The sequence below is a fragment of the Mustelus asterias genome, chromosome 9 (genome assembly GCF_964213995.1).
Source record: "Mustelus asterias chromosome 9, sMusAst1.hap1.1, whole genome shotgun sequence".
Lineage (NCBI taxonomy): Eukaryota > Metazoa > Chordata > Chondrichthyes > Carcharhiniformes > Triakidae > Mustelus > Mustelus asterias.
This window is the reverse complement of record NC_135809.1, coordinates 89,467,936-89,493,926: the sequence shown is the minus strand read 5'-3', so window position 1 is coordinate 89,493,926 and position 25,991 is coordinate 89,467,936. Positions and strand designations below refer to the sequence as shown.

The 25,991-nt window shown below is 41.0% G+C and overlaps 1 protein-coding gene across 2 annotated transcripts in view; it reads right to left on the bottom strand.

Annotated features, from left to right (window-relative positions):
- Positions 1–1,956: 1,956 nt before the first annotated feature.
- Positions 1,957–25,991, bottom strand: part of nap1l4b (nucleosome assembly protein 1-like 4b) — a 107,877-nt gene continuing 83,842 nt past the window's right edge. The window contains exons 13-16 of one of the 2 annotated variants that reach the window (XM_078220495.1): positions 22,482–22,517; positions 17,849–17,908; positions 9,116–9,154; positions 1,957–2,954 (exon numbers count right to left, since the gene is read on the bottom strand). In XM_078220495.1, coding sequence (XP_078076621.1) covers positions 9,149–9,154; positions 17,849–17,908; positions 22,482–22,517 — 102 coding nt within the window. In that variant the 3' untranslated portion in view covers positions 1,957–2,954; positions 9,116–9,148. The remainder of the gene's footprint in view (positions 2,955–9,115; positions 9,155–17,848; positions 17,909–22,481; positions 22,518–25,991) is intronic. The other variant, XM_078220494.1, reaches the window with a different exon arrangement.

Below are 25,991 nucleotides of genomic sequence, written 5' to 3'. Positions count from 1 at the left end.
TCAGTTAAATTAGAGTTAATGTTCAGTTAAAAGTTAAAGTTCAGTAAAAGAGTTAAAGTGCTGAAACTGTTTGAGTTGGTATCTAAAGTATTGAATAAAGGGAGATTGTTGAATGAATTAAGAGTCGACTCCCGTCTTTCTTTATCACATTAAATTGGAATGCTTGGAGGGTGTTTAAATTAATAGCTGAGTAATAAATGCATTCAGGAGAACCGATTTAGCCAGTATATAGCAAACCTTCCTTTTGGTAAATGAAGCTGGAGGTGAAAAGGGTACAATTGCAGAAGCATTTTGGTCAGTGATCATAATTCAATTGAATTTAGTGACACAAGCCAGAAATCAAACCCAGGTCCCTGGAGCTGAGGTGCAGCAGCACTAACCATTGCGCCACTGTGCCACCCACTGCCGCCTTAAAGATGGGAAACAGAGACACTATACAAGCAAGTGAATCACGGACCCCAAAATTAGATCAGTGGAAAAATTCTTCAGGCATGTACTCATCAGTCGACAGCTCTCTAGTTTTTCAGAAATCATTTGATAAGCATTCCTGTTCCTTGCTGTTGGCAATCAGCTGTCATTGTCCCGGCTACTAAGTTGCGGCCTGCTGAACTGAATGCTCAGCGTTTGAGCGTATTGTGCCAATTCATATTTTAGATCCTCTTGTTCCATATATTGATCATTTACAGTTCAACTCAATTCAGTGGATGACACTGTTCTGACATGGGTTCAGCTGATTCAACAGCACGTGAACAGCTTTGGTAGCTATGCTTGTGTTAGCGCTCTTCAGCTTTTTGTGACTGGGCAGGGCTAGGTTGATGGCCTCAAACACATGGAAGCCCAGCCCTGTGTGGTGATATAAACAGGGCCTAGTTTTAAGGCTGATAAAACTGGATATCCTAAATTAAAGAATTGGGCACATTGAAATCAAACACAGTCAAACCTCAGACAGGCCAATTATACAAATACACAAACGTGTCTGGGCCTGACCCATCAAAGGTCATTACACTCTACTCTCCGACTTAGCAGGAGATCATTGCACCTCATTGAAATGCATCGGCCTATTGTTAGAAGCGCAGATCAAGCCAGACTTTCTGTCACCAAGAGTTCCTGTAGATACCTTATCTGATAACAAGTTCAACAACATGGAGATGGACACCTGGGGGGGCGGACCCTGGTGTCCTGTCAGGCAGACATCAAGAAACCCACTGGGTATTGGAACCCCCTCCTGGGACCTCATTGGCCAGAAGCCAGAGAAGTTTCTGGAAAGGCAAGCAGGCTGGGGGATAAAGGGACACATTTTGAGACACACTGCAGCGAAGACTCGACAGGGGAGACGGCAGTGACCATTCGGAAGACTGACCAGAGAAGGAAGGAAGGAAGAAGCTACCATGGAGACTCACCTTCATGAAGACAGACCAGAGGGACTCAGAGAATCGGGCCTGCAGTTCAACCAAACCATCTTTACGGGTAGTATACTTGAATCTGCTGGGGTATCCTCTTGTTTTATGTGGGTAATTTAAGGTTTAATAGTGTTATTATTAATAAACTTGTTGAACCTTTACTGTGTTTGTCCTTTGTCCATCTTGCAAATAAGGCCACCGGGGTAAAACCTTGAAGTAAACTGGTTGAAAGTATCTGAGAATTAACAGGTACAACACCTGAATCTGTATTACTCAGTATGGCAGCCATGCACCACCACAAGATGAAAGATGTCCTTGCTGTGGAGCCAAGCCAATATCGTACAAGTACCAGGTGGAGGCCACATTGATTCTCTGATAGAAATCTCACCATTTGAGCAAGTTCAGGCTCAAGGAAATTTTCCTTTTTTTACATTAACACTCTGCATGAAGTACTTCATTGAGCCAAACTCCAAAAAAAGTTGTCCAATAGTTAATCCAAATGCTAACCTGAACCGTTACATTTTCGCAATCAACATGATGGCCAAAACAAAAAAAATACTTCTATAATGTTGCACAACTTTATTAGAATACTCTGGCTATTCTGTACAAATTGAAAACAGCATATTAAGGTACATTACAACTGTGTAGAACAAGGTAAGGCTGGAGCACTCTATGCCTGGACACAGTGCTGTGTGCTGGACACAAATTAATAAAAATTTAAAAAAAAATCTGTGTTAAAGATTTTACTTCCACAGGAAAACTGGTAATGACTCCCACAACATCATAATGTGCATCTTTTCTGGAGATGAAGTGACTGCAACTGGAGCTAATGTGTCCAGGTAATAGGATATTTTTCACGTGCTGGTTGGTAAGTTCTGTTTAACGGTAATAAATAAGTCAGTGACAGCAAGATTTCAGAGCAGCCTCCCTGTATATATATATTTTTGTTAACCATTACTATTTTGGATTAAAACAGTAACAGTGACCACAGCGCAGTCAGATCTTTTTGTAGAAAATTAAGCTTTTGAAATGCATTTAAATATAAATATTAATGGCAAAGGAAATGCTTAACTATTAACTAAGTGGCTGCTCACAAACATTGGGCAGCACAGGAAAGATGCACCTCAGAAGTCCATGAAAATCACCACTGACTCACTGAGCAATGCTGCCCCTATTTGCAAGTGACAAGCGTGTAACACTCACTACATTTCAAAATACCAGTGTTTGTTGAAGCTGCAGAGTGCATGCTTGCTTTACCTTGCAGTCTCAAACCCTTCTGCATTTTTGAAGTAGAGAATTTTGTAATGTTTCCACTGTAAAAGTAAGCCAAAAGTAGGAAAAAGAAATCTGAAGTTAAAGAGCAACCCATGCATTTTAAAACATAGTGTTTAGCTTAATAAGATTGTGCTGCAGAAAGGGGGGGGGGGGTCACCTCAACTGCACAAGAGTATTTTAGATACGCTTTATCACATGGCATCAGTCTCTAGGCAGTGGTGTTTCCTTGTTACCACGCTCCTATTGCTGCTTGCATTCAGTAGGCTGGTTGGGTTCTTTCTGCAAGAGAGAGAAAATATCTGATCAGTGAAAGCTTCTTTGCTGCATGGGGATTATCTGTAGTTCCAGTACACACCACATTCGGTGCATGGACAGTAAGAATCCCACCGAAGGAGGAATTGAGGATAAGTTAGTAGAAGCTTCAGGGACACACTAGCCATTTGGGTTTTAGTACTGAAGCATGTTAGGAGACCAAATGGAGAGGAAAAGGAGAGTAAAGAGTTACACTCATTTTAACTGTTAATAATTCACCCTGTTGTAAAACTGAGTCTAGCATTGCAAAAAGCTGTACTTATATTTGAAGTTCAAATTTATTTACTAATAAATATTTCCTGTAATTTAGTTTTCTGGTGGAGAAATACATCTTGGCTCAAGTTTGTCTTGCGTTTCTTTTCAGAAATATTAGCATTGGGAAAGTATGACTTATTCTGTAAGATCTTTACAATTCTTAGACTGATGGCATCCTCACACTGGATCAATTTGTCCAATATGGACTCATTCAGTTTTTGTCCTCATCTTCAAAATCCCCATTTGCCCAAGCTCAAATTCTGAATTGGGATCTACTCAATAGCTCAGTTCTTTTCAACCTACATTATCCTAAAATTATTCTTTTCTAACTCAATTCTAAGAGAATGGTGATCCCAACAGAATCTGGGGGTGTTTTCTTACCACAGCAGGCTGGGAGACTCCAGCAGGGGCTGTTTCACAGGCTTCCTGATGAGCACCTGGGCCCGGGTGCGTCTCCCAGCACCCGATTTCCGGCACAGTCAGCTCCGCGCCAATTTTTCTGCATTGTGTATGCAGTGTCTAATTTGCATACTATTTAAATGCCCGGTAAGAAGTCTCACAACACCAGATTAATGTCCAACAGGTTTATTTGGAATCACAAGCTTAATCAGGTGAGCATGATGAAGGGGAAGTGCTCTAAAAGCTCATGATTCCAAATAAACCTGTTGGATATTAACCTGGTGTTATGAGACTTCTTTCTGTGCCCACCCCAGTCCAACGCCGGCATCTCCACATCATATTTAAATGCCATTAGCAGGCCTGGGACTGAAATCTCCGGGCCTGCCAGCATTTCAACCCCCCACCGTCAGGAGTGTTTCACGATATACGATAAATGGCAGAACCATAAAGGGTGTAGATACGCAGAGGGACCTGGGTGTGCAAGTCCACAGATCCTTGAAAGTGACGTCACAGGTGGAGAAGGTAGTGAATAAGGCATATGGCATGCTTGCCTTTATAGGACGGGGCACAGAGTATAAAAGTTGGGGTCTGATGTTGCAGATGTATAGAACGTTGGTTCGGCCGCATTTGGAATACTGCGTCCAGTTCTGGTCGCCACACTACCAGAAGGACGTGGAGGCTTTGGAGAGAGTACAGAGGAGGTTTACCAGGATGTTGCCTGGTATGGAGGGGCTTAGTTATGAGGAGAGATTGGGTAAACTGGGGTTGTTCTCCCTGGAAAGACAGAGGATGAGGGGAGACTTAATAGAGGTGTATAAAATTATGAAAGGCATAGATAGGGTGAACGATGGGAAGCTTTTCCCCAGGTCGGTGGTGACGTTCACGAGAGGTCATAGGTTCAAGGTGAAGTGGGGGAGGTTTAACACAGATATCAGAAGGACATATTTTACACAGAGGGTGGTGGGGGTCTGGAATGCGCTGCCAGGCAAGGTGGTGGAGGCGGACACACTGGGAACGTTTAAGACTTATCTAGACAGCCATATGAACGGAGTGGGAATGGAGGGATACAAAAGAATGGTCTAGTTTGGACCAGGGAGCGGCACGGGCTTGGAGGGCCGAAGGGCCTGTTCCTGTGCTGTATTGTTCTTTGTTTGTTCCAACGGTGTTTACAGTGGCTCCCCACTTACGGGGAGCTGGCAGCCCAACACCATTGCGGGGGCGGGGGGGCAATCGAGGCCCCCAAGTAGGTTGGGTGCTCGTGATTCCAAATAAACCTGTGTCCCCCTAGTCATTGCCATCTTTGCAGTGAGAGTCTGGGCCCGATAGCACTGCCAGGGAGCAAAGAGCAAATGGCCAGGGGCACCTTGGCACTGCCCACTAGGCATGTGGCAGTGCCAAGGGCACAGGGTCCAATAGGGGGCCCGCTGCCACTCTGCAGTGGGGATTGGGGAGAGGGAAGGAGGCCAGCGATTTGGGCCGGGGGTTGTCACACGGCCAGTGTTGTGGGGGTCGCAGGGCTGGCCAGCAATTGAGCTGACCTGCAATCAGGAGGCCAGCAAACAGGGGCCACTGTGCATATGCCAACCTTGACACTGACAGATTGCCGCATGCACAGTGCTCCATTCAGCGCTATGCTGCCAGCCTCACCAGCGGATAGGCCCTGCCCACTAATTTTTTACCATGTTTCACACTAGTGTACTTAGTAGTGCACAGAGTGAGAGAGATTATTTTTTAAACTCCAGCTGAAAAAACCAGCGTGATTTACTCCAGTTTTTACACAAATTCGGCAAGTGTTTAAGGGCGAATCGCACCAAGTGGTGTTTGGAAAGTGCACTGGTCAGCACTGCCATTAACTAAAAAATGACAACTGAGGTAAGTAATCATTACTTCCCGCATAGGAGCTGCACTAAATTAAAGGGATGGCCTACTTGTGAAACCAAATCTAGCAACCAGCATCGTCCTCTGTGTTGTAGAAATATAAACAGTAATGTTTCACTGAACATACAAGGGATACTTGATGTACAACTTTATATTGGGCCGTTGTAGTAAAACATCCCAAGGATTCTTACAGTAGGTGGGTGTTGGATGCTAAACCAAGGAGATTTGGGAAAAGGTGACCAAAAACGTGACCAAACTTGTGGGTTTTCACATGGGTCTTACAGGAGGAAAGAAATGGGGATGTGGGAAAGCAGAGGACACCATAGGTAGGGAACTGGACAGTTCAAGGGGCTTGAAGACAACACCTACTGATGGTGGAGGTGTGGGAGATTAGTCAATTGCCAGGGTGCAAGGAATGAAGAGACTGGGAAGTTAGGGAGGGTGGGTGAAGGAGGATACCAGAGATAAAGAGGGTCAAAGACCATGAAGAATTTAATCTGAGGACATGAATTTTTAAACTGAAATGTTGATGGAGCTGGAGTCACTGTAGGTCAGCAAAGATGGAAGTGATAGACAATGGGATTGATATGGGATAGGTAGGACAGCCAATTTTTGAATCAGTTAAATTTATGGCAGGTGGAAAAAAGGCCAGCCAGAATTGTACAGGAATAGCTATGTGTGCTGGTGACAAAGATATGGTTGAAGATTGCAGCAGCAAATGAGTCGAGGTAGAGCGAAGGTAGAATTCTATGTTTGAAGTTGGAAATAGACTAATTTCTGAAGATCTTAAAAATTGGATAAGGCGCAGAGAAGGCAAATGGTCTGCTTCAGCCTGAGGCGCGAGTTGATGCTAATCCACTGCAGCTGGAGAAAATAAAATTATTGCTCATCTAAATTCAATATTAGATAAATATCTGACAATGAAGTGATTAAGAGAAGCGATGAAGTGATAGGCATGAGTGTTTTCAACTGATCCCATGTCAATGAGGAAGAGAGGACCCAGGGCAGATCCACAGAGAATTTCAGAAATAAGTGTAGAGTGGGAAGGGAAGTCAGGGTCGAGATGCTCTGGTTGCGACTGGATGGGTAGAGTGGAACAAAACAAGGGTAGTCTCCTTGAGCTGAAGGATTGACGTTGGAGGATGGTCTGTTCACATTAGTTTAATTGGATTTATTGTCACATGTATTAGTATAGTGAACAGTATTGTTTCTTGTACGCTATACAAAAAGCATACCGTTCATAGAGAAAGAAAGGAGAGGGTACAGAATGTAGTGTTACAGTCATAGCTAGGGTGTAGAGAAAAGATCAACTTAATGCAAGGTAGGTCCATTCAAAAGTCTGATGGCAGAAGGGAAGAAGCTGTTCTTGAGTAGGTTGGTACATGACCTCAGACTTTTGTATTTTTTTCCCGACGAAAGAAGGTGGAAGACAGAATGTCCGGGGTGCGTGGGGTCCTTAATTATGCTGGCTGCTTTGCCGAGGCAGCAGGAAGTGTAGACAGAGTCAATGGAACAAGAAAAGTTGGATGTTTAGCAGTTTCGTTAGAATGGAATGAAAGGTGCAGGAGGTGGGTCTAATGAACATGATGATTGTGATGAGGCATGAGGAAATGTGTGTCAAAGATGCTGATTAAGAGCTCGGGAAGATGGAGCCTGGAGAGAGGTTTTGCTTGATGGGTAAGGGGAATGAAGAAAAGCCTGTGAACAAATGATTTTTAGCTTCATGGCAAAAGTCCATGAACTTAAAACTTGCTGTTGGGAGGCAAGTGAGGAAGAGGAAGTGTTTCAAAAGGTCAGTTGGTAGTGGAAACAGGTATATGGGATTACTTTTCCACTTCAAGATGCCCTGCTGTACTGGGTGTTTTTGGTAGTAGAAAGCAAGGTCAGATAATATTTGTTGAGGTACTGCTAGATTTGGTGATGGATGACAAACAGTGACACTGTCGCTAGAATTCAACTTGAGAATCTAAGTCGTCTATGGGCTGTTTATTGACGTGGGGACTAATGATGCATTCATCCTGCAACTCGTCAACTAGTCGACCAGAGACTGATAATGTATGGTTGGCTCTTGATACTCCCTAACGCAGCCAAAAAAAGCCACTCAGTTGCAGAACAAACATACAGAACAGAATCAGAAGAGAATTATCAGAGTAATGACAGACATCAAACCTGGAAAAAAGGCACAAAATCCTCAGCACTAATATCTGGAGCTAGTGGTCAAATTGGGTGAGCCATCCCACATCCAAGTCATATTCACTAATCAACCAGCATCCCAAACATCCTCTACCATATCCAGGTATGCCCTGTCCCAACAGAAGCACATAGCTCAAGGGGAAATGGGGTGAGAGTGGCATATTGTCAGTGGTCTTTGAACTTCTCAGCACTGACTTTGGACCCAATGAAGTTTCAAGTCAAATGCCAAGAAAACCCCTGTAATTACCACTGATTGCATCCTGAACTGACAAATATGGCAGTGGAAATCAAAGCTCAAAACTCCTGTGTAAAGGACTTCAATGTCCTTAAAGGTAATAGCATCAATGACCAGGCCGTGAACCTTGCTGTCAGTGAGCCGGTCAGGCGACAGAGTCAAAGAAGTATCTTACTCAACAACAAACCCACCAATCAACCAAATTTGTATATCTGTAATAATAGAAGTGCCATAATCTTTGCCATCTTCAAAGTGAGGGCACACCCATGTGTGAAGTGGGACAGACACAGCAGCCCAAAAAACTGGACAGTTAAAATACTGTGGACCATCAGCATCCCAACTGTTAAAACATCAATCCAGGAGACCATCTCACCAACCTAGTAACACAACTGCAAGCTAAATCTACATGATTACCCTAATTTCCAACTTGACATGAGTGCAAAGATGAGCAAAAATATTTACAGGTGTCTGAGCAAGTGTAAATGGCATCCTCTTTCCAGAGTCTCTAAAGATACTTGCATCCAGCCAATTTGGTTCAAACTATGTGACGTTAAGAAATGGCTGTGCATGATTGACACGGCAAAATTTATTGGCCCCAACACCTTTAGTGCTGAATACCTGTGCACCAGGATCAAAACCCCTAGCCAAGTTGTTTCAGCATACCACCATACTGGTACCTATCCAACAACATAAATAAAGACAAATAAGCTCAGTGAAGATTGAAACCAGAACGACTGAGATGAGAAAAGATATCTCCTTCCTTGACAGTTTTCACCTCAGGTCTTCATACTCAACCAATTTGATTTTTTAAAAAATTCTATTTTAAAGGCCTTTCATAACACTAATTTGCTTGCCTTTCATATCAACATTAATCCATTATATATCAAATGGCTTCCATAACATTGACTAATTTTAACTTATAAAAACAGTTTTTTTAACTGATTAAATACAATTAAGCCTTTTACAAAGCATTACAGTAAAATGGTAATGTATAGACTGGAATTTGAGCTACAATTACAAAATAGTGACAAATCAAATTAATTTAAAATGGAATTGTAAATAAAATCAAATTGGTTCAGTTTTAGAAAGTGAGCTCAATTGTAACTAAAGATAAAAAGCAACGTTAAGCAAAGGATGATCATAGAAATAAGGCAGAAAATTCCCTTACCTAGAAACGAAATTTGTTTTACTGAGATATGAATTATACCTAAGCAGGGGAAAATTCAGAACAAAATAAGCAATATTAATGTCACTGAAATTAAATAATCAGGGCTAGGCAAACTCTTAAAAGGTATCCAAGTCTGTCAGGTACTGACCATGAATGTAACAGCAATGTAGAAGTATGCTGGGGACAGTAACAGTGATAACTGAGGCCTGGTCAGATTGGATACCAACAGTTGATTATTAGGGCAATGCAAATTATTTTTCTTGTACTATAAAATAATGTATTAACTGTAATGAGCAATACTATGTTGTAACACACCCATATTAACTTACAATTAGTGAATTGTAATGACAGCACCCATAATGACCTCTCTTAACCTAATCTCATAAGAAAATACTTGTAATTTCTTTAGTCAGGAACATACCAAGATGAAAAACAGTTTCCAATGGCATAAACAGCTCATAAAAGAGCATGATTATTTCTAGAGAACCCATCATTTCTAGGAGGAGCTCTCCTTGCACGATGCCAGATTCAATTTTGCAGGAAAACATTAAAGTTTACATTGCTGTTTTGCACATGCTATTTTCTAAATTGCACAGTGAGTGCTTCAATGTAAAGATATAATGAAACATCACTTATTTGTTCAAATATTATCTCACACAAATATCACAAATTTGAATTACGTGCTCAAATAAATTAAGGATAATTTATACTGTTACTTTTTTACTGAAAAAAGTGACTCCAAAGCCTTTTGTCTTGCACTCATCAGGACGCTTTGCAAGTATACCAATATGTAGGGCGGCACAGTGGTTAGCATTGCTACCTCACAGTGCCAGAGACCCGGTTCAATTCCAGCCTTGAGTGACTGTGTGGAGTTTGCACATTCTCTCCATGTCTGAGTGGGTTTCCTCTAGATGTTCCTCCCATAGTCCAAAGATGTGGTTAGGTGGATTGGTCATGGTAAATTTCCCCTTAGTGTCCTAAGATATGTAGGTTAGATGGATTAGCCATGGTGAATGTGTGGGGTTGTAGGGGTAGGATTGGGGAGAGGATCTGGGTAAGATAGTCAGTCGGTGCAGACTCGATGGGCCAAATTACCTCCTTCTGCACTGCAGGGATTCTATGATACAAAGGGAAAGCAACAATCTATATTGTATGAGAAGGAACTGCTGATTAGTTGGCAAGCAGACTGACTGGTAGAGACATGACCAAGGAGAATGCACGAGGTGACTGACAATTAACTGCCAAGCATTGTTTGAAATTTAAGCGTGGCAAATTCAAACAATGTTTGGCAGCTGACTGAACTACCTAATGCATTCTCCATGGCAGTGTCTCTACCAGAGTCTACTTGTCAACCAATCAGCATCTGCTTCTCACACAAAACTGTTGTGTTCCCTTACATCGGTAATCTTGAAGTGTCCTGATGAATGCAAGGCAAAAAAGCTTCAATACACTGATTTATTTCAGCAATACTACCAAACGACTATTTGTTATTTTTAATTAACAAAGACTGTCGATCCCATTTCTGTCTAAACAATATACTCAATGAAGAACTATACTGCAATGCTATCAGGCCAATGTTTTAGGGAAGGACAGCTGTCCAACTCAGATAGCATGAACAAAATTAGTGTTTAGGAGAAATAGCTGTATAACAATACTGGGTGTAGTATATTTCAGGAAGGGACAACTCTAACTGCTCAGGTAATTTAATAGTATGTTTTAAAAAGTGATAGTTGTGAGACGGTGTTGGCAAATTATTTACTTACATCAGATGTTAACATGGTCATGGCTTCAAAGATTAGGACTTCTGTTATGTAACTGAACTGCAGTTTAAATGTAGATTTAATTCTCTTATAAGACTAAGGTTATAAAATCATCTACTGATTGTGACAGGTTGATGGAAATGTAAACTAACTGTAAAAGGCATTATGATGTATGGAATTTGGAAGAAAAGCTGATTATTAATATTGACATCAAGGAGGAACATGAATTCTTTAAAGATTACATTACAGATGAGTGGACATCAGGAACTTCACCCAGAGATTTCTTATTCCATCTGCTTCTTCAAAATTAGTTACAGCTGTACTTCAAAGGTCTCTGCAGTATCAACCAATTTGCTATATACATCGAGAAATTTGTAGAGCTACAAACGAGAATTACAGACAACCAGATATGACGAAAACGGTTTCATGCAATAGAGAAACTATATGGGCTAAGATCCTATTAATGATATTCTTTGATTCTTCTGCTCCTAAAAGATGACAAGCAATATAGAGACCCTGCCCTGTGCACTTCTTACTGTGAGAAAGCACTTGCCAGCTTTCAAAGCTAGTGAACACAATGGATTTCATCTGCTTCTACCAAAATTTGACTCAATATTATGATAATTTTACTTTGCTTAAATTACCTTTAAAATTAGAGGAAATTAAGTGAACCCCACGTAAAGACCACAAAAAATCTCCATTGGGATAAGCGGCTTAGGGAACATTAAAGCAACTGCAAAGAAATTGTACTGCATAGTGTTAAAAACCCGAGCCACTTCAGAAAGCATTAAAATTCAGTTATGAATTGCGAATGACACAAGCATCATTTTAGTTGCTTCCTCATATTAGCAACTGCAAACAATGGAACTTTTCATCTAGTCAACTCATCTGGAGCATGCTGTGTTGTATTTTGATGTAATGAATAAAGTTGGTTAGCAGCTACAGCAAGGAACATTAATGATTACATAAATTAACAGTTGAATTATGTTAGTAGAATCAGTAAAAAGATAGCTAGAAATGAGTCAAGGAGCAGAATTTAAATTAAGATTTTAAAACAAATCTGAAAGTCAGTTACTAACTATGACATCTCCAAATAATGAGGTAATTTTGTATTCTCCCAATTGCCGAATGGTAATGGTTTCTTCTTTAAACCACTAAAAGATTAAAATGCTACATCAATGCCCTAAATTCTACTTCCGAAAGTGCACTGCATTCTCCTTTCACACTCCACTCCATCTGACGAAGGAGCAGTGCTCCGAAAGCTTATGGTATTTGCTACCAAATAAACCTGTTGGACTTTAACCTGGTGTTGTGAGACTTCTTACTGTTCTCCTTTCACAGACAAGGTGAGTTTATCATTTCTCAGGTTACAGAATTGATTTCTGAAAACTTACTTCTAAAAATACCTTTGGTAGCACATGCCACTTATGCATCAATGGTATATTGTTGAGGCTTTTACTGTGAATAGGGAAACAGCTCAAAATTTTTATGAAAGTTGAATGTCAGTGTATGAGAAACATTAATGAGAGTCATACTTGTAGTCAATTTAAAAACTTGTGATTACAACAGAAAACCTCAAGTCTAAAATGATTCAATCAGGATGTACAGCCTTGCATCAATACAACTGCTACTCCTGCATGAACAGCATGTCCTACCTTCACGAACTCTTAAATTAACAAATAGTCGGACAAAATTCAAGATCACATGCAAGTAATACAAGTAGGATTATAAAAGTAAAGGCATTTATTCATTTCAACTACTGTACCAAAACATGCTATTTGGCAGATTTTAGATTATCAGTAACTTAAATTAGGTCGTCACAAACAATGGGATGCTTTAGGTTTGCAGACTGACTACATACAACAGGATTGATTAACAGTCAGCTGGTGGCTGACTGCCTTGGAGTGATGGTCAGTAATAAAACTTCATAATCAAAACTTCATAGTCAATGTTTTAAGGTCATGATCAGATGTAAATTTTAAAAGGATAATGCAGTTCTGTCCAACAAACTGTAAGCATTAAAGAAAAGGATCAGACTGGCAAAATTCACAAGAAACTGAAATATTATTGGCAACAGGAACCAATATTACAAAGACTGATTGAATTTAGAGATAATATCAGGGTAGGACTGAGGGATGACATAGGCTCTGAGGAACAAAACGTGGAATCATTATGGGTAGAGATGAGGAATAGTAGAGGGAGAAAGACACTAGTAGGTGTGGTATATAGGCCCCCAAATAATAATGTTGAGGTAGGGAGGGCTATAAACAAGCAGATAAGGGATGCGTGTAAAAACGGAACGGCAATAATCATGGGGGACTTCAACATGCACATTGACTGGTAGACTCAAGTCGGTAAGGGTGGAATGGAGGAAGAGTTCTTAGAATGCTGTCGGGATAGTTTCCTTGAACAGCATGTTACGGAACCGACGAGGGAACGAGCTATTTTGGATCTGGTATTGTGTAACGAGGTAGGTAGAATTAAGGATCTTATTGTGAAGGACCCTCTTGGGTCGAGTGACCACAATATGGTCGAATTTCTGATTCAGATGGAAGAGGAGAAAGTTTGGTCTCAAACCAGTGTCCTCTGTTTGAACAGAGGGAAGTATGATAGGATGAGGGATGAATTGGCTAAGGTAGACTGGGAGAGCAGGCTGGCAGGTAGGATAGCTGAGGAACAGTGGAGGATTTTTAAGGAGATCCTTTTCAGTTCTCAGCAAAAATATATTCCAGCAAAAAACAAGGATTGTAAGAAAAGGGAGAACCAGCCGTGGATAACGAAGGAAATAAAGGAGAGTATTAAAATAAAAACAGCTGCGTACAGAGTGGCCAAAAATAGTGGAGAAACAAGTGATTGGGAAAAATTGAAGAAACAACAAAGAGAGACTAAGAAAGCGATAAAGAAAGGAAGGATAGACTATGAAGCTAGGCTAGCAATTAATATAAAAAATGATAGTAAAAGTTTTTATAAATATATAAAAAGGAATAGAGTGGCTAGAGTGAATGTTGGACCCTTGGAGGACGAGAGGGGGGAGTTAATAGTGGGAAATGAGGATATGGCTGAGTCTTTAAATAAGTTTTTTGTGTCGGTCTTCACGGTGGAGGACACAAATAGTTTGCCAAATATTAACGATAGAGGGTTGGCAGCAGGAGAAATACTTAATACAATTAATGTGACCAGAGAGGCAGTGCTGGGTAGACTAATGGGACTGAAGGTGGACAAGTCCCCGGGTCCGGATGGAATGCATCCCAGGGTATTGAAAGAAATGTCAGAGGTAATAGTGGATGCGTTAGTGATTATTTATCAAAACTCGTTGCATTCTGGGGTAGTGCCGGTTGATTGGAAAACGGCTAATGTTACGCCGCTGTTTAAAAAAGGAAGGAGACAAAAGGCGGGTAACTATAGGCCGGTCAGCTTAACGTCTGTAGTAGGGAAAATGCTGGAATCCATTATTAAAGAGGAGATAGCAGGGCATCTGGATAGAAATGGTTCGATCAATCAGACGCAGCATGGATTCATGAGGGGAAAGTCGTGCTTGACGAACATGTTGGATTTTTATGAAGATGTGACTAGGGCGGTTGATGGAGGAGAACCGGTGGATGCGGTGTTTTTGGATTTCCAAAAGGCGTTTGATAAGGTGCCCCATAAAAGGCTGCTGAAGAAGATTAGGGCACACGGAGTTGGGGGTAGTGTGTTAAAGTGGATTGGGGACTGGCTATCCGACAGGAAGCAAAGAGTCGGAATAAATGGGTGTTTTTCCGGTTGGAGGAAGGTAACTAGTGGCGTGCCGCAGGGATCGGTACTCGGGCCGCAACTGTTTACCATTTATATAGATGATCTGGAGGAGGGGACGGAGTGTAGGGTAACGAAGTTTGCAGACGACACAAAGATAAGTGGAAAAGTGAATCGTGTGGAGGACGGAGAAGATCTGCAGAGAGATTTGGACAGGCTGAGTGAGTGGGCGAGGATATGGCAAATGGAGTATAACGTTGAGAAATGCGAGGTTATACACTTTGGAGGAAATAACAAATGGGATTACTATCTCAATGGAAACAAATTAAAACATGCTACCGTGCAAAGGGACCTGGGGGTCCTTGTGCATGAGACGCAAAAGCCCAGTCTGCAGGTACAACAGGTGATCAGGAAGGCAAATGGGATGTTGGCCTATATTGCGAGGGGGATAGAATATAAAAGCAGGGATGTCTTGATGCACCTGTACAGGGCATTGGTGAGGCCGCAGCTGGAATACTGTGTGCAGTATTGGTCCCCTTATATGAGGAAGGATATATTGGCATTGGAGGGAGTGCAGAGAAGGTTCACCAGGTTGATGCCGGAGATGAGGGGTTTGGATTATGAGGAGAGGCTGAGGAGATTGGGTTTGTACTCGTTGGAGTTTAGAAGGATGAGGGGGGGATCTTATGGAGACTTATAAGATAGTGCGGGGGCTGGATAGGGTGGAGGCGGAGAGATTCTTTCCACTTAGTAAGGAAGTTAAAACTAGAGGACACAGCCTCAAAATAAAGGGGGGTCGGTTTAAGACAGAGTTGAGGAGGAACTTCTTCTCCCAGAGGGTGGTGAATCTCTGGAATTCTCTGCCCACTGAGGTGGTGGAGGCTACCTCGCTGAATATGTTTAAAGCGCGGATGGATGGATTCCTGATCGGTAAGGGAATTAAGGGTTATGGGGATCAGGCGGGTAAGTGGTACTGATCCACGTCAGATCAGCCATGATCTTATTGAATGGCGGGGCAGGCTCGAGGGGCTAGATGGCCTACTCCTGCTCCTATTTCTTATGTTCTTATGTTCTTATGTTAATTTGAGGACTAAACCAGCAAACACTGTGGCAAGGTAGGGGACCATTTACTTTGCAAACCTGCATTGAAACATCAAGTTCTTCAACACCATTGTTAAGTTATATTTTGAAGTTGAGAAAATAATAATTGTCAGATGCTGCATAGAGCAACAAATCTGAAGAGACAAAGGTTTGCCTCCTAAATAATATTACTTACTGGGCTTTAACTTTAGATTTGCAAGCATGGACACTGCAGCAGCTCACAAGGACCAGACAGAAGAAAAACCTGAACCTAAAAACACCATGAGTGACTCATGGTGCTATTAATTAACATATGCAATACATTTCAGCATGCTGCTAATGCTTAGTTCAATACATACCAGTTTCCACAAACTAAACAGTATGTTCTTTACTAAGCTATGGCAGTTTAGTAGTTATGGGGGTGGAGCAATAACCCAGAAGTTTTGAAATCAAATCCCATTGTAAGTTGGGAAACTGAATGCGACAAATCTGCTGGTGAGTTAGCACCAGAAAAATGATTGACAAATGCTTCCTACCTAAACTGGTTTAAACCCGGCTCCTGTGCGACACTATGTTTGACTCTTAATTCCAGCGGGGAAAATCGAGAATGGGTAATTAAGACTGCCCTTCTAGTCTCACCATATTCTTTTTTATTCATTCACGGGACTTGGGCATCGCTGGTTGGCCAGCATTTGTTGCCCATCCGGGCGGCACGGTAGCACAGTGGTTAGCATTGCTGCTTCACAGCTCCAGGATCCCAGGTTCGATTCCCGGCTCGGGTCACTGTCTGTGGAGTTTGCACATTCTCCTCGTGTCTGCGTGGGTTTCCTCCGGGTGCTCTGGTTTCCTCCCACAGTCCAAAGATGTGCGGGTTAGGTTGATTGGCCAGGTTAAAAATTGCCCCTTAGAGTCCTGGGATGCGTAGGTTAGAGGGATTAGCGGGTAAATATGTGGGGGTAGGGCCTGGGTGGGATTGTGGTCGGTGCAGACTCGATGGGCCGAATGGCCTCCTTCTGCACTGTAGGGTTTCTATGATCCCTAGTTACCCTTGTTCAGAGGGCAGTTGAGAGTCAACCATATTGGTGTGGCTCTGGAGTCATATATAGGCCAGACCAGGTAAGGATAGCAGATTTCCTTCCCTAAAGAATATTAGTGAATCAGATGGGTTTTTATGACAAACAACAATGGTTTCATGGGCATCAGCAGATTCTTAATTCCAGATTTTTTTTTTTTTACAGAATTCAAATTCCACCACCTGCTGTGACTGGATATGAACCTGGATCCCTAGGACATTAGCTGAGTTTCTGGATGAATAGTCTAGTGATAATACCCTTAATCGCCTCTCTTCTCCAAAAAAATACCTGAAAACTATTGATTAACTCTAGCTGATGGCTGACTGCCTTGGAGTGATGGTCAGTAATAAAGTAACTGGTTTAAATCAGAGTTATACATAAAGATTCCCAGGTAAATAAGATCAACGTGCTGTACTTTTACAGTCCAACTTGGATAACAATCCATTCATTACAAAGGGTTCAGAAAAAAGATGCAATTTCAAATGCTGGTAGCATCTAAACAAATCAGGAAGCAATTAACTAAACCTGTATGTTGCTTTCCAGATAGGTTCCTTCTGGCATTGTTTGCTTACCAAATCTTAAGTAATTATGTTTCACTAATGAACCTGGAGCCATACATAAGTTACAAAAAGAGTGGAATGAAAATTACAGTTTTAAATTGGACTCAGCTATCTAAAGCAACAATTTATCAGGAGGACAAGGAAGTGAACCCTATCGATTTGTAAAGTTTTAACAAAGTAGACAGGCTAACAAACAAAAAGAGCAATTTAACTTGTTGCTGTTTCTTTTAAAAGCAACACTGTAATTCAACTGCTTGTGAAACAAACTTTATGACTCAATGCACCATGAGATTTAAATGACAGCCTGAAATTTAGGGATATTTACAGGAGGACAGGAGAAAAATTAAAACCAAAGCATTAAACACTTGAAACAAGCAATAGGCGAGTCAGCATCTTTCAGTTGACTGACTTGCTGAATGCTTCCAGCATTTTTGTTGTGGGTTCAAACTTCCAGCACCTACAATTGTTTGCTATTTAAGATTTAGACTAAATTGATTGTTGATGAAATTCAAACTAATAGAAACTCACTTTAGGATCGATCTCAGCATCATCATCTTCATCCCCCTCCTCTTCAGCATCATCATCATCCTGTTAAGAGAAAGTTTCAGATCATTAAAGTGGCAATGGCATTTGATGCCATTTATTCAGTCAAATTGAAGTGGGTCATCCCAGTGTTTCACAAGCTGCCATTTTAACATCTAAAACTCGCCATAAATAATGACTCCTTTCCTCTTCTTTGACACTATTGTTTAGATTGACTGGAATAGCCACATCAGGTCTTCAACTCAATCACAGAACATTGGTTAATGATGCAGCTTTTTAAAAAATTCAGATGTGTTACTTTTTCTGAATGAATGAGAGGAAAATGCACCATATGTAGCAAGATTTTCCAAACACCAAATTTCTCCACAACATGGAAATGACCCAATGAACAAGTTTCCAATTCAACAAACACAATGTGAGCCAAAGAAAGTTTCCTGAACAAGGCACTGCATATCACTCAGATTCTATGAGGCACAACTGTGCATTGTAGCCCATTAATTATTAATAGTTCTCATTTCTGGACTGGCATAGGTGTTTGAATTAAAGAAACTGCAATTGTGGTGGGAAAATGATAATTTCTCCTAGCAGCAGGATGGGAAGTTCCATGGAGCCCTCAGTAACACAAAGCATACAATTAAGCAAGAACATTACAGGGAGCAAAAAGACCTTTGCACACAGAATATTAGCTGGGGAGATCAATGTACAACTAGACAGTCGACATCTGTGTTTTTTATTTTAAGAAAAGCTGCCCCCAAAAATCCAAATCCATTGATTCCTACGCCCACAATCATAATGAATACTTCCTATATAAACTTGTTTGTGTAATTGCCTCCCTCTAGTAACGTTTCAGTTCTCAATCACCTAGCCTCTCAGCTTGTATTGATCAGAAACACCTATGCTCCAACAAACTCATCTCAGTTTCCTAAGTTGCAATCTATTTTTTTTAAGTCACAATTGATAATGGAATATAGGACTTCAGATTAATTAACTGAATCATATCTTCATGTCTGATCAAGTTATTGCACACTCTGATTCACTCTAAGCCCATACTAGGCCTCAAATTCCCTTGTAAATCATGGAATTTGACCAGTATAAGCTTAATACCAAAAGGTGATTTAAAGAAGTCTGTACAACAGCTGATTTTTGTTTATATACCTGCATTGCTCTACACTACATGTTTTAAAAAATCTTTTCCTTTGCTGTCCACCAGTGCCACACTTGTGTACTTACGCTAGAGTTTATTTTCATCATCATCTGTGGCCTCAATGAGCAAGAATAGGCTATTCTATATGAGCAACATTACAGTAGATCTCAATCCTCAGTCCACAAATGTGTTCATCCAGGCAGGGAACAAAACAATAAGGATGGATAGAAACCATGATTACACATGCAAATACACAAATTAGGAGCAGGGGTAGACCACTTGGCCCTTGAAGCCTGCTTGCCCATTCAATAAGATCATGGCTGATCGGATTGTAACCTCGAATCCACATTCCTGCTTACCTTTCACCCACCATATATTCCCCTCCCTAGTCCATAGGCATGAAGGCTAACCGTAGTAAACCTGCTGTTGAAATTAACTCACCATAGGTTTACGACTGAACCTGAAGTATTCTTAGTCAGCTATTTATCAATAATCAGCTGAACTACTGAGGAGCCTATTTCATAATTGCACACAAAATGGGTAGGATGCTTCTTCACAAATTAGCATACGAATGAAAATGAATTTAAAATGGGGAAGCCATAACATCTGTGATTCAAAAAGTTTATATACCTGCATTGCTCTACACTACATGTTTTAAAAAATGAGAAACTGAAATATTTGGTTAGCATCTTACTTCTAAGTAAAATACATTTTAAGCTTGTGTCACAAACAGATTAATCTCTACAGGGTCTTCATGATCATAGCTTGGTAATTCAAAATGCCTACAGAGTGGCAAAAACGGAATCTTTCCTCAATCCCACCAAATAGCAAACAGCAGAAAACTTTAAAAACAAATTTCCTCTTCAATGGGAATGATTTGCTCTGTGGAATTTCCCGAAAACATCAATGAACTTGTCACCTGTTCAGCAGATGTGTGGGTGGAGCACTCCAATCACCAGGTTTTCAAATAACCCAATTCCCCATCCTCCACCACCAACAGAATAGACTACCAGTATATTTTCATACGATTGGAAATAACTGAATAAGCCAGGAGTGGGGTAATTCTGATATGTGCAACATATCTTGCCGCCAGGAGTAGACTACCTAAAAAGGTAGTGGAAACACCTCAACAATAACTTAGCAGGACAACTGGATATATACTTCAAAAGGGAAAAATATGCAAGGTTCTGGGGAAAGTGTACGAAAGAAGGACTGATTTATTAGTCAACACAGGCATTTGTACTATTTCTGTGCTGTGTAATTTTCTGAGATGCCAACTCAAAGGGTGAGATATCAGCAGGGGGCCTGTTACAATGCAATCAGCCTCACACCTGGAGGGCGGCTATCGGGGCTGGCCATGGGGTGGGGGGCAGTGCTTATGTGCCAATCTCCCCACTGACAGATCGGTGCATGCACAGTGACCCACTCAGCACACTGATTCCAGCCTCTCCAGCAGGTTTAGGCTCCCCCCCCCCCCCCCCCCCCACCCACCCAGGTGAGATTCACGAGAGGGACTCTTGAGTCCCGGAGATTCATTCCCCTCAGCTCGCTCAAACTCCTGTTTTCCTGCTCATTGGGCACTTAGTTTTTTGGGGGGGAGAATCACCCCCCAACACCTTTGTATAAAATGCAAATAGCTATAACATAGCCACAATGCCCGTGCTAATTTTCCAAACCAGCACACAAGTGCTATCCTTCCATTCCCTACAGCTACACACCAGCATCAACATTCCAGTTTCAAGTGCAGTCACATGCGCAGCTCTGTTGCTCCATTTCTTACAACACAGATGCACATCAGAATCAATGCAAACCTAGCACTACTGGCCCATTCCTACTGCACAACACATGCCCAACTATTACTTTACCTGCTCCAAATCAAAGAAAAGAGAGCAGAGCCTGCAGGAAAGGTACGGTTTCAGTCAGGCTGTCCAGAATAGCATTACATGTCTTAAACAACATAACAAATAGGAGCAGCAAACGGTCATGCAGCCCATCAAGCCTGCATTGCTATTTAATAAGACAATGGCTGAACTTGGACAACAATTTCACTTTCCAACATATCTTGATTTCCTTAGTACTTGAAAACCTACTCTCGAACATACTCATCAACTGAACATCCACATCCCCCTAAATTTCACATGTGTGAAATGGTTAACTTCTTCATCTGAGACCCCATACCCCCAGAAAAAAAAGTTACACTGCCATACACTCAAGAATTTTATACGCTTTTGAGATAATTACTCATGCTTCTGCATTCTCCAGTGAATACAAGACCCATTCTACTCAATCTATCCGAAGTCCAAGGAATCAATCTGGTGAACTAAAATATCTCCCTCCTTTAGTAAAGAGACTAAAATTGAGCAGTGTTCGAGGTATGCTCTTACCAATGCCCATCACTGCATGAATAGCACCTTTTTTTTTATTCCACAGCATTAAAAGGTCAACTACAATTTGCTTTCTTAATTGTTTATTCTATCTTCGTGTTAACTTCCTGCGATTTGTGTACAAGAAACCCCAATTCCACCTGAATAAACTTTTAAAACAAATTTTGCTTTTCCATTCTTCTTACCAAAGTGATCAATTTCACACCTGTCCACGCTATACCTCATCTGCCATTTTCTTTCCCAATTTTTTCATCCTCCCCACAGCTTATTTTCCCATTTTAGTATCCTCTACAAATTATACATTACAATCAATACGCTCATCCAAGTCATTCATATAAATTAAAAGTAGCTGAGGCCCAAGCACTGATCCTTGTGGCACTAAACTAGTAATCCTCTGTCACCCTCAAAATAAGCTTTACCTGTTTTGTATTGGTCAACTAATCCTTAATCCACGTTATTATATTACCCCAAATCCCACGAGTCCTAATCTTGCATTATCAAATGTCTTCTGAAAATCCAAATAGGCGACATCCACTGGTTCCCCCGTATCTACCCTGTTGATTACATCCTCAAAAAAAAACTGTAATTGACTTGTCAAAGTCCATCTCCCTTTTACAAAACCATTATATTGTGATTTCTCCAAGTGCCTGTCACCAAGTCTTCAATAACTTCACTGGGGCCAGGAAACAATACATCAGGCAACAATCATGTCAACTGCAAACTTGCTCTTTGTCCAACATCAACAAGTTTACAAAATGGTAGAAGGATTTGTCAAATCTATTCATATCACCAACTTTCTTCTGGGGAGTTGGTATAGAAGCATTTATACCCACAAACTTTATATTTCTTCCAGTAAGACAAAACGTTAATCAGAAAACTGCACTTTTTAAATAACCAAAATAATGACTAACGTAAACAAGGGAGACGTGAATAAAACGTCAACCTGATATTTGGAAAGGGACAATTGAAAAATGTCACTCGTTGTCTTCTTCTGAGGGCAAAATAAATAATGCAACTTTTTCCTGAAGAGAAAAATGGTGGATAACAGCTACAACATGCCGAATAAATAAAGTTGTTAATGTACACTTACTTCCTCTTCACCTTCTTCTCCTTCCTCCACCTCATACTGGAAAAGAAAAAATATCAGCAAATTTCTCATGAATTCTAATATCAGTCTAAACATTGAAAACAGAGATGCATTCAGAACTCTACATGTAACCTCTAATGAAATGGAGATGAAAATTGGAGGGGTGTGCACTTTCCCAAGCGTTAAAGCTTGTTTTCTGTATAATGATACTGATTTAAATGTGACTACCAAATATTTTGATATTTTAAGCCTGAAGTGTATTCAAATATAAACAAGTTGTATGTTTGTGAACTGGTAGTAATGAGACTAAAATGTAAGAAATTAAAATAGTATGTTGGAAGTATGATGTTGAAAGTTTACAGATCAGAATGGCCAATTACAAAGTCTCAGAATTGCTACGATGCAGGTGGTGACCATTTGGCCCATTGTGTCTGCACTGGTTCTTCAAACAAACTTCATGACTTTATGCCATTACCTGTCTTTTCCCCATACCCCTGCACATTACTTGAATAGAAACAAATCATCTAATATTGTCTTGACTGCCTCGATTGAATCTGCCTTCGCCACACTTTCACACCGAACCAGTCACTGTGGTTCAATGATTAAATTACAATGATTAGAGATGTTTGCCAGGTACATGGCTCATCTAGTGAGTGATCACTGGAACAACTGTAACTGAAAATAAAGAACCCCAGTACTGTAATAGCAGTATGATGGTCTTGTCTGGTTATCCTGGTCTAAATAGAACAAACAAAAGGTGTACTTACCCATTGTTTAGAGAAAAAGGACTCAACAATGTACAATTTAAAGACTGACACTGAGGAAACCATTCTCTGTACTTTCCCCAATATTAATATACTTATGTTTGGGCAAGCGCAGGAACAAATGCTGGGAATAAAGAGCAGCAACATATGAGGTGGTAGGACTCTGATAGGAAAGTCATTACTTTGAATTACTTGCTGTACCAGCATGTTCCTATTTCTTATGTTCTTATGTTAACTTTGAGATCCATGTACGAGAATACCCTGATTCTTCTAGAACTAGAACTAGAGGGCACAGCCTCAAAATAAAGGGGGGTCAGTTTAGGACAGAGTTGAGGAGGAACTTCTTCTCTCAGAGGGTGGTGAATCTCTGGAATTCTCTGCCCACTGAAGTGGTGGAGGCTACCTCGTTGAATATGTTTAAATCACGGATAGATGGATTCCTGATCGGTAAGGGAATTAGGGGTTATAGGGATCAGATGGGTAAGTGGAACTGATCCACTTCAGATCAGCCATGATCTTATTCAATGGCGGGGCAGGCTCGAGGGGCTAGATGGCCTACTCCTGCTCCTATTTCTTATGTTCTTATGTTCTTCTCTATAGCAGCAATTTCTAACCTCCCTCTATTTCAATAAATTTTGCCTTTCTATTCTTCTGACCCAAGTGGATAACCTTACATTAGAGGGGGACCAGGGTGCCCTGGTACATGAATCTCAAAAAATTAGTAAGCAAGTGATTAAAAAGGCAAATTGAATGTTATTTATTTCCAGGGGAACTAAATGTTGCTACACCTGGAAAGCACATTGGTGAGACCACATCTAGAGTCCCATTTAGTGCGTTGCTCTCTTTATTTAAGAAAGGACATAAATGAGGGCCAATTGGCTGATAACCGGAATTGGAGGGTCCTCTTGTGAGAAAGCTTTGGATAGGTTGGGCCTGTATCTATTGCAGTTTAGAACAATAAGAGATGACCTTAATGAAACATACAAGACCCCGAGACAACTTAACATGGCGGATGCTGAAAAGATGTTTCCCCTTGTGGGAGAAAGACTAGAATTATGGGACACAGTTTAAAAATAAGGATTTCCCATTTAAGACTGAGGTGAGAGTTTTTTCTCAGAGGTTAGAATACTTTGAACAATTTTCCCCCCCAGAGAGCAGTGGAGACAAAGGTAGATAGGTCAGCCATTACCTTATTGAATGGCAGAGCAGGTTTGAGGGGCTGAATGGCCAATCCTGCTCAATTTGCATGTTTGTCCTGCAAGGGTACAGAAGGAGTCTGAGGAATGTCAGATTTTAGTTACAAATATAGATCGGAACCATCGGGATTGTTCCCCAGGGAGCAAAGGAGATTGAGGGGAGATTCGATAGTATGCAAAATTGAGAGGCTTGAATGAGGTAGACAAGGAAAACTGGTTTCCATTAGCTGGTCAAAGTGAATCTGGGGCACAGATTTAAAGTTTTGACAAGGATTTTAAGAGGAATGCAAGGAGGAACCTTTTTAACCAGTGAGTGCTAATGACCTGGAATTCACTGCGCATGAGGTTGGTGGGAGCAGAAACAGTCAATGACTGCAAAAGGAAACCGGATGGGCACTTGAGAAATAAACCCACAGGGCTACGGGGATTGAGTTGGGGAGTGGAACTGACTGGATTGCTCCATGGAAAATCAACATTGTTTCGATGGGCCAAATGGCCTCGTCCTGTGCTGCAGAATGACTCTACTCCATTTGCCCACTCATTATGTATATCCACTTGCAGACTATCATCCACACAACTTGTTTTCCCACATTGTCTTTGTATTGTCAGCAAATTTAGCCACAATACACTCAGTCCCTTCAAAGTTATTAATGTAGATTGTAAATAGTTGAAGCGCCAGCACTGATCTCTGCAGCACTCTACTAGTTACAGTTTACCAACCTGAAAGTAAGCCAGTTACCCAGACACTTTTCTTTGTTAGTTAGCCAGTTCTCTACTCATGATAATACATTACACCCAACACAAGGTTACGTCTGGCACCTTACGGAATGCCCTTTTGAGAATCAAATACAATACAAATACATACGATTGGTTTTCCCCTGAAACATTCTGTTCATTACATCTTCTAATAAGAACTCCAATAGATTTGTCAAACATGACTTTCCTTTTACAAAAGCATATTGGTCCCACTCAGTTAGAATCACAGAATGCCTGCAGTGCACCAGCTCTCCACAACAGCATCCCACCCAGGCTGGAATCAAACCTGGCCCCTGGCACTGAGAGACAGCAGTGCTAACCACTGTATAATGCTTTTCTTAATGTCCTGCACTTTCCTTAATGGTGAATTCTTGCATTTTCCCCAGATTAACTGCCTGGTTTTGTGATTTCGGCCAATCTGCTCTTCTGGTTTCCTAAGCCACTGGGGCTTTTTTGGGTTTTAAATGGTAAGGGGGCAAGTTGACTGTCGCAGATTGGAAAGCTACCTTAAAAAGTAAAAGGTAGAAGACAACGGTTAACATTTAAGAATTATTACATGGTTTACAACAGAGATACATTCTTTTGGAGGTACAAAAACCCAGAAGGGCAAGTGATCCAACCATGCCTAACAAGAGAATTTAAGGGCATTATATCGAAAGAAGAGGCTTAAAAAATTGCCAAGGATTGGGAACATGTCAGAATTCAGCAAAGAAGGATCAAGAAACTGATACAGAAAGGGAAAGCACAATTAAAAGAAAAACTAGCAAGAAACATAAAAATGGATTGTAAAAGCTTCT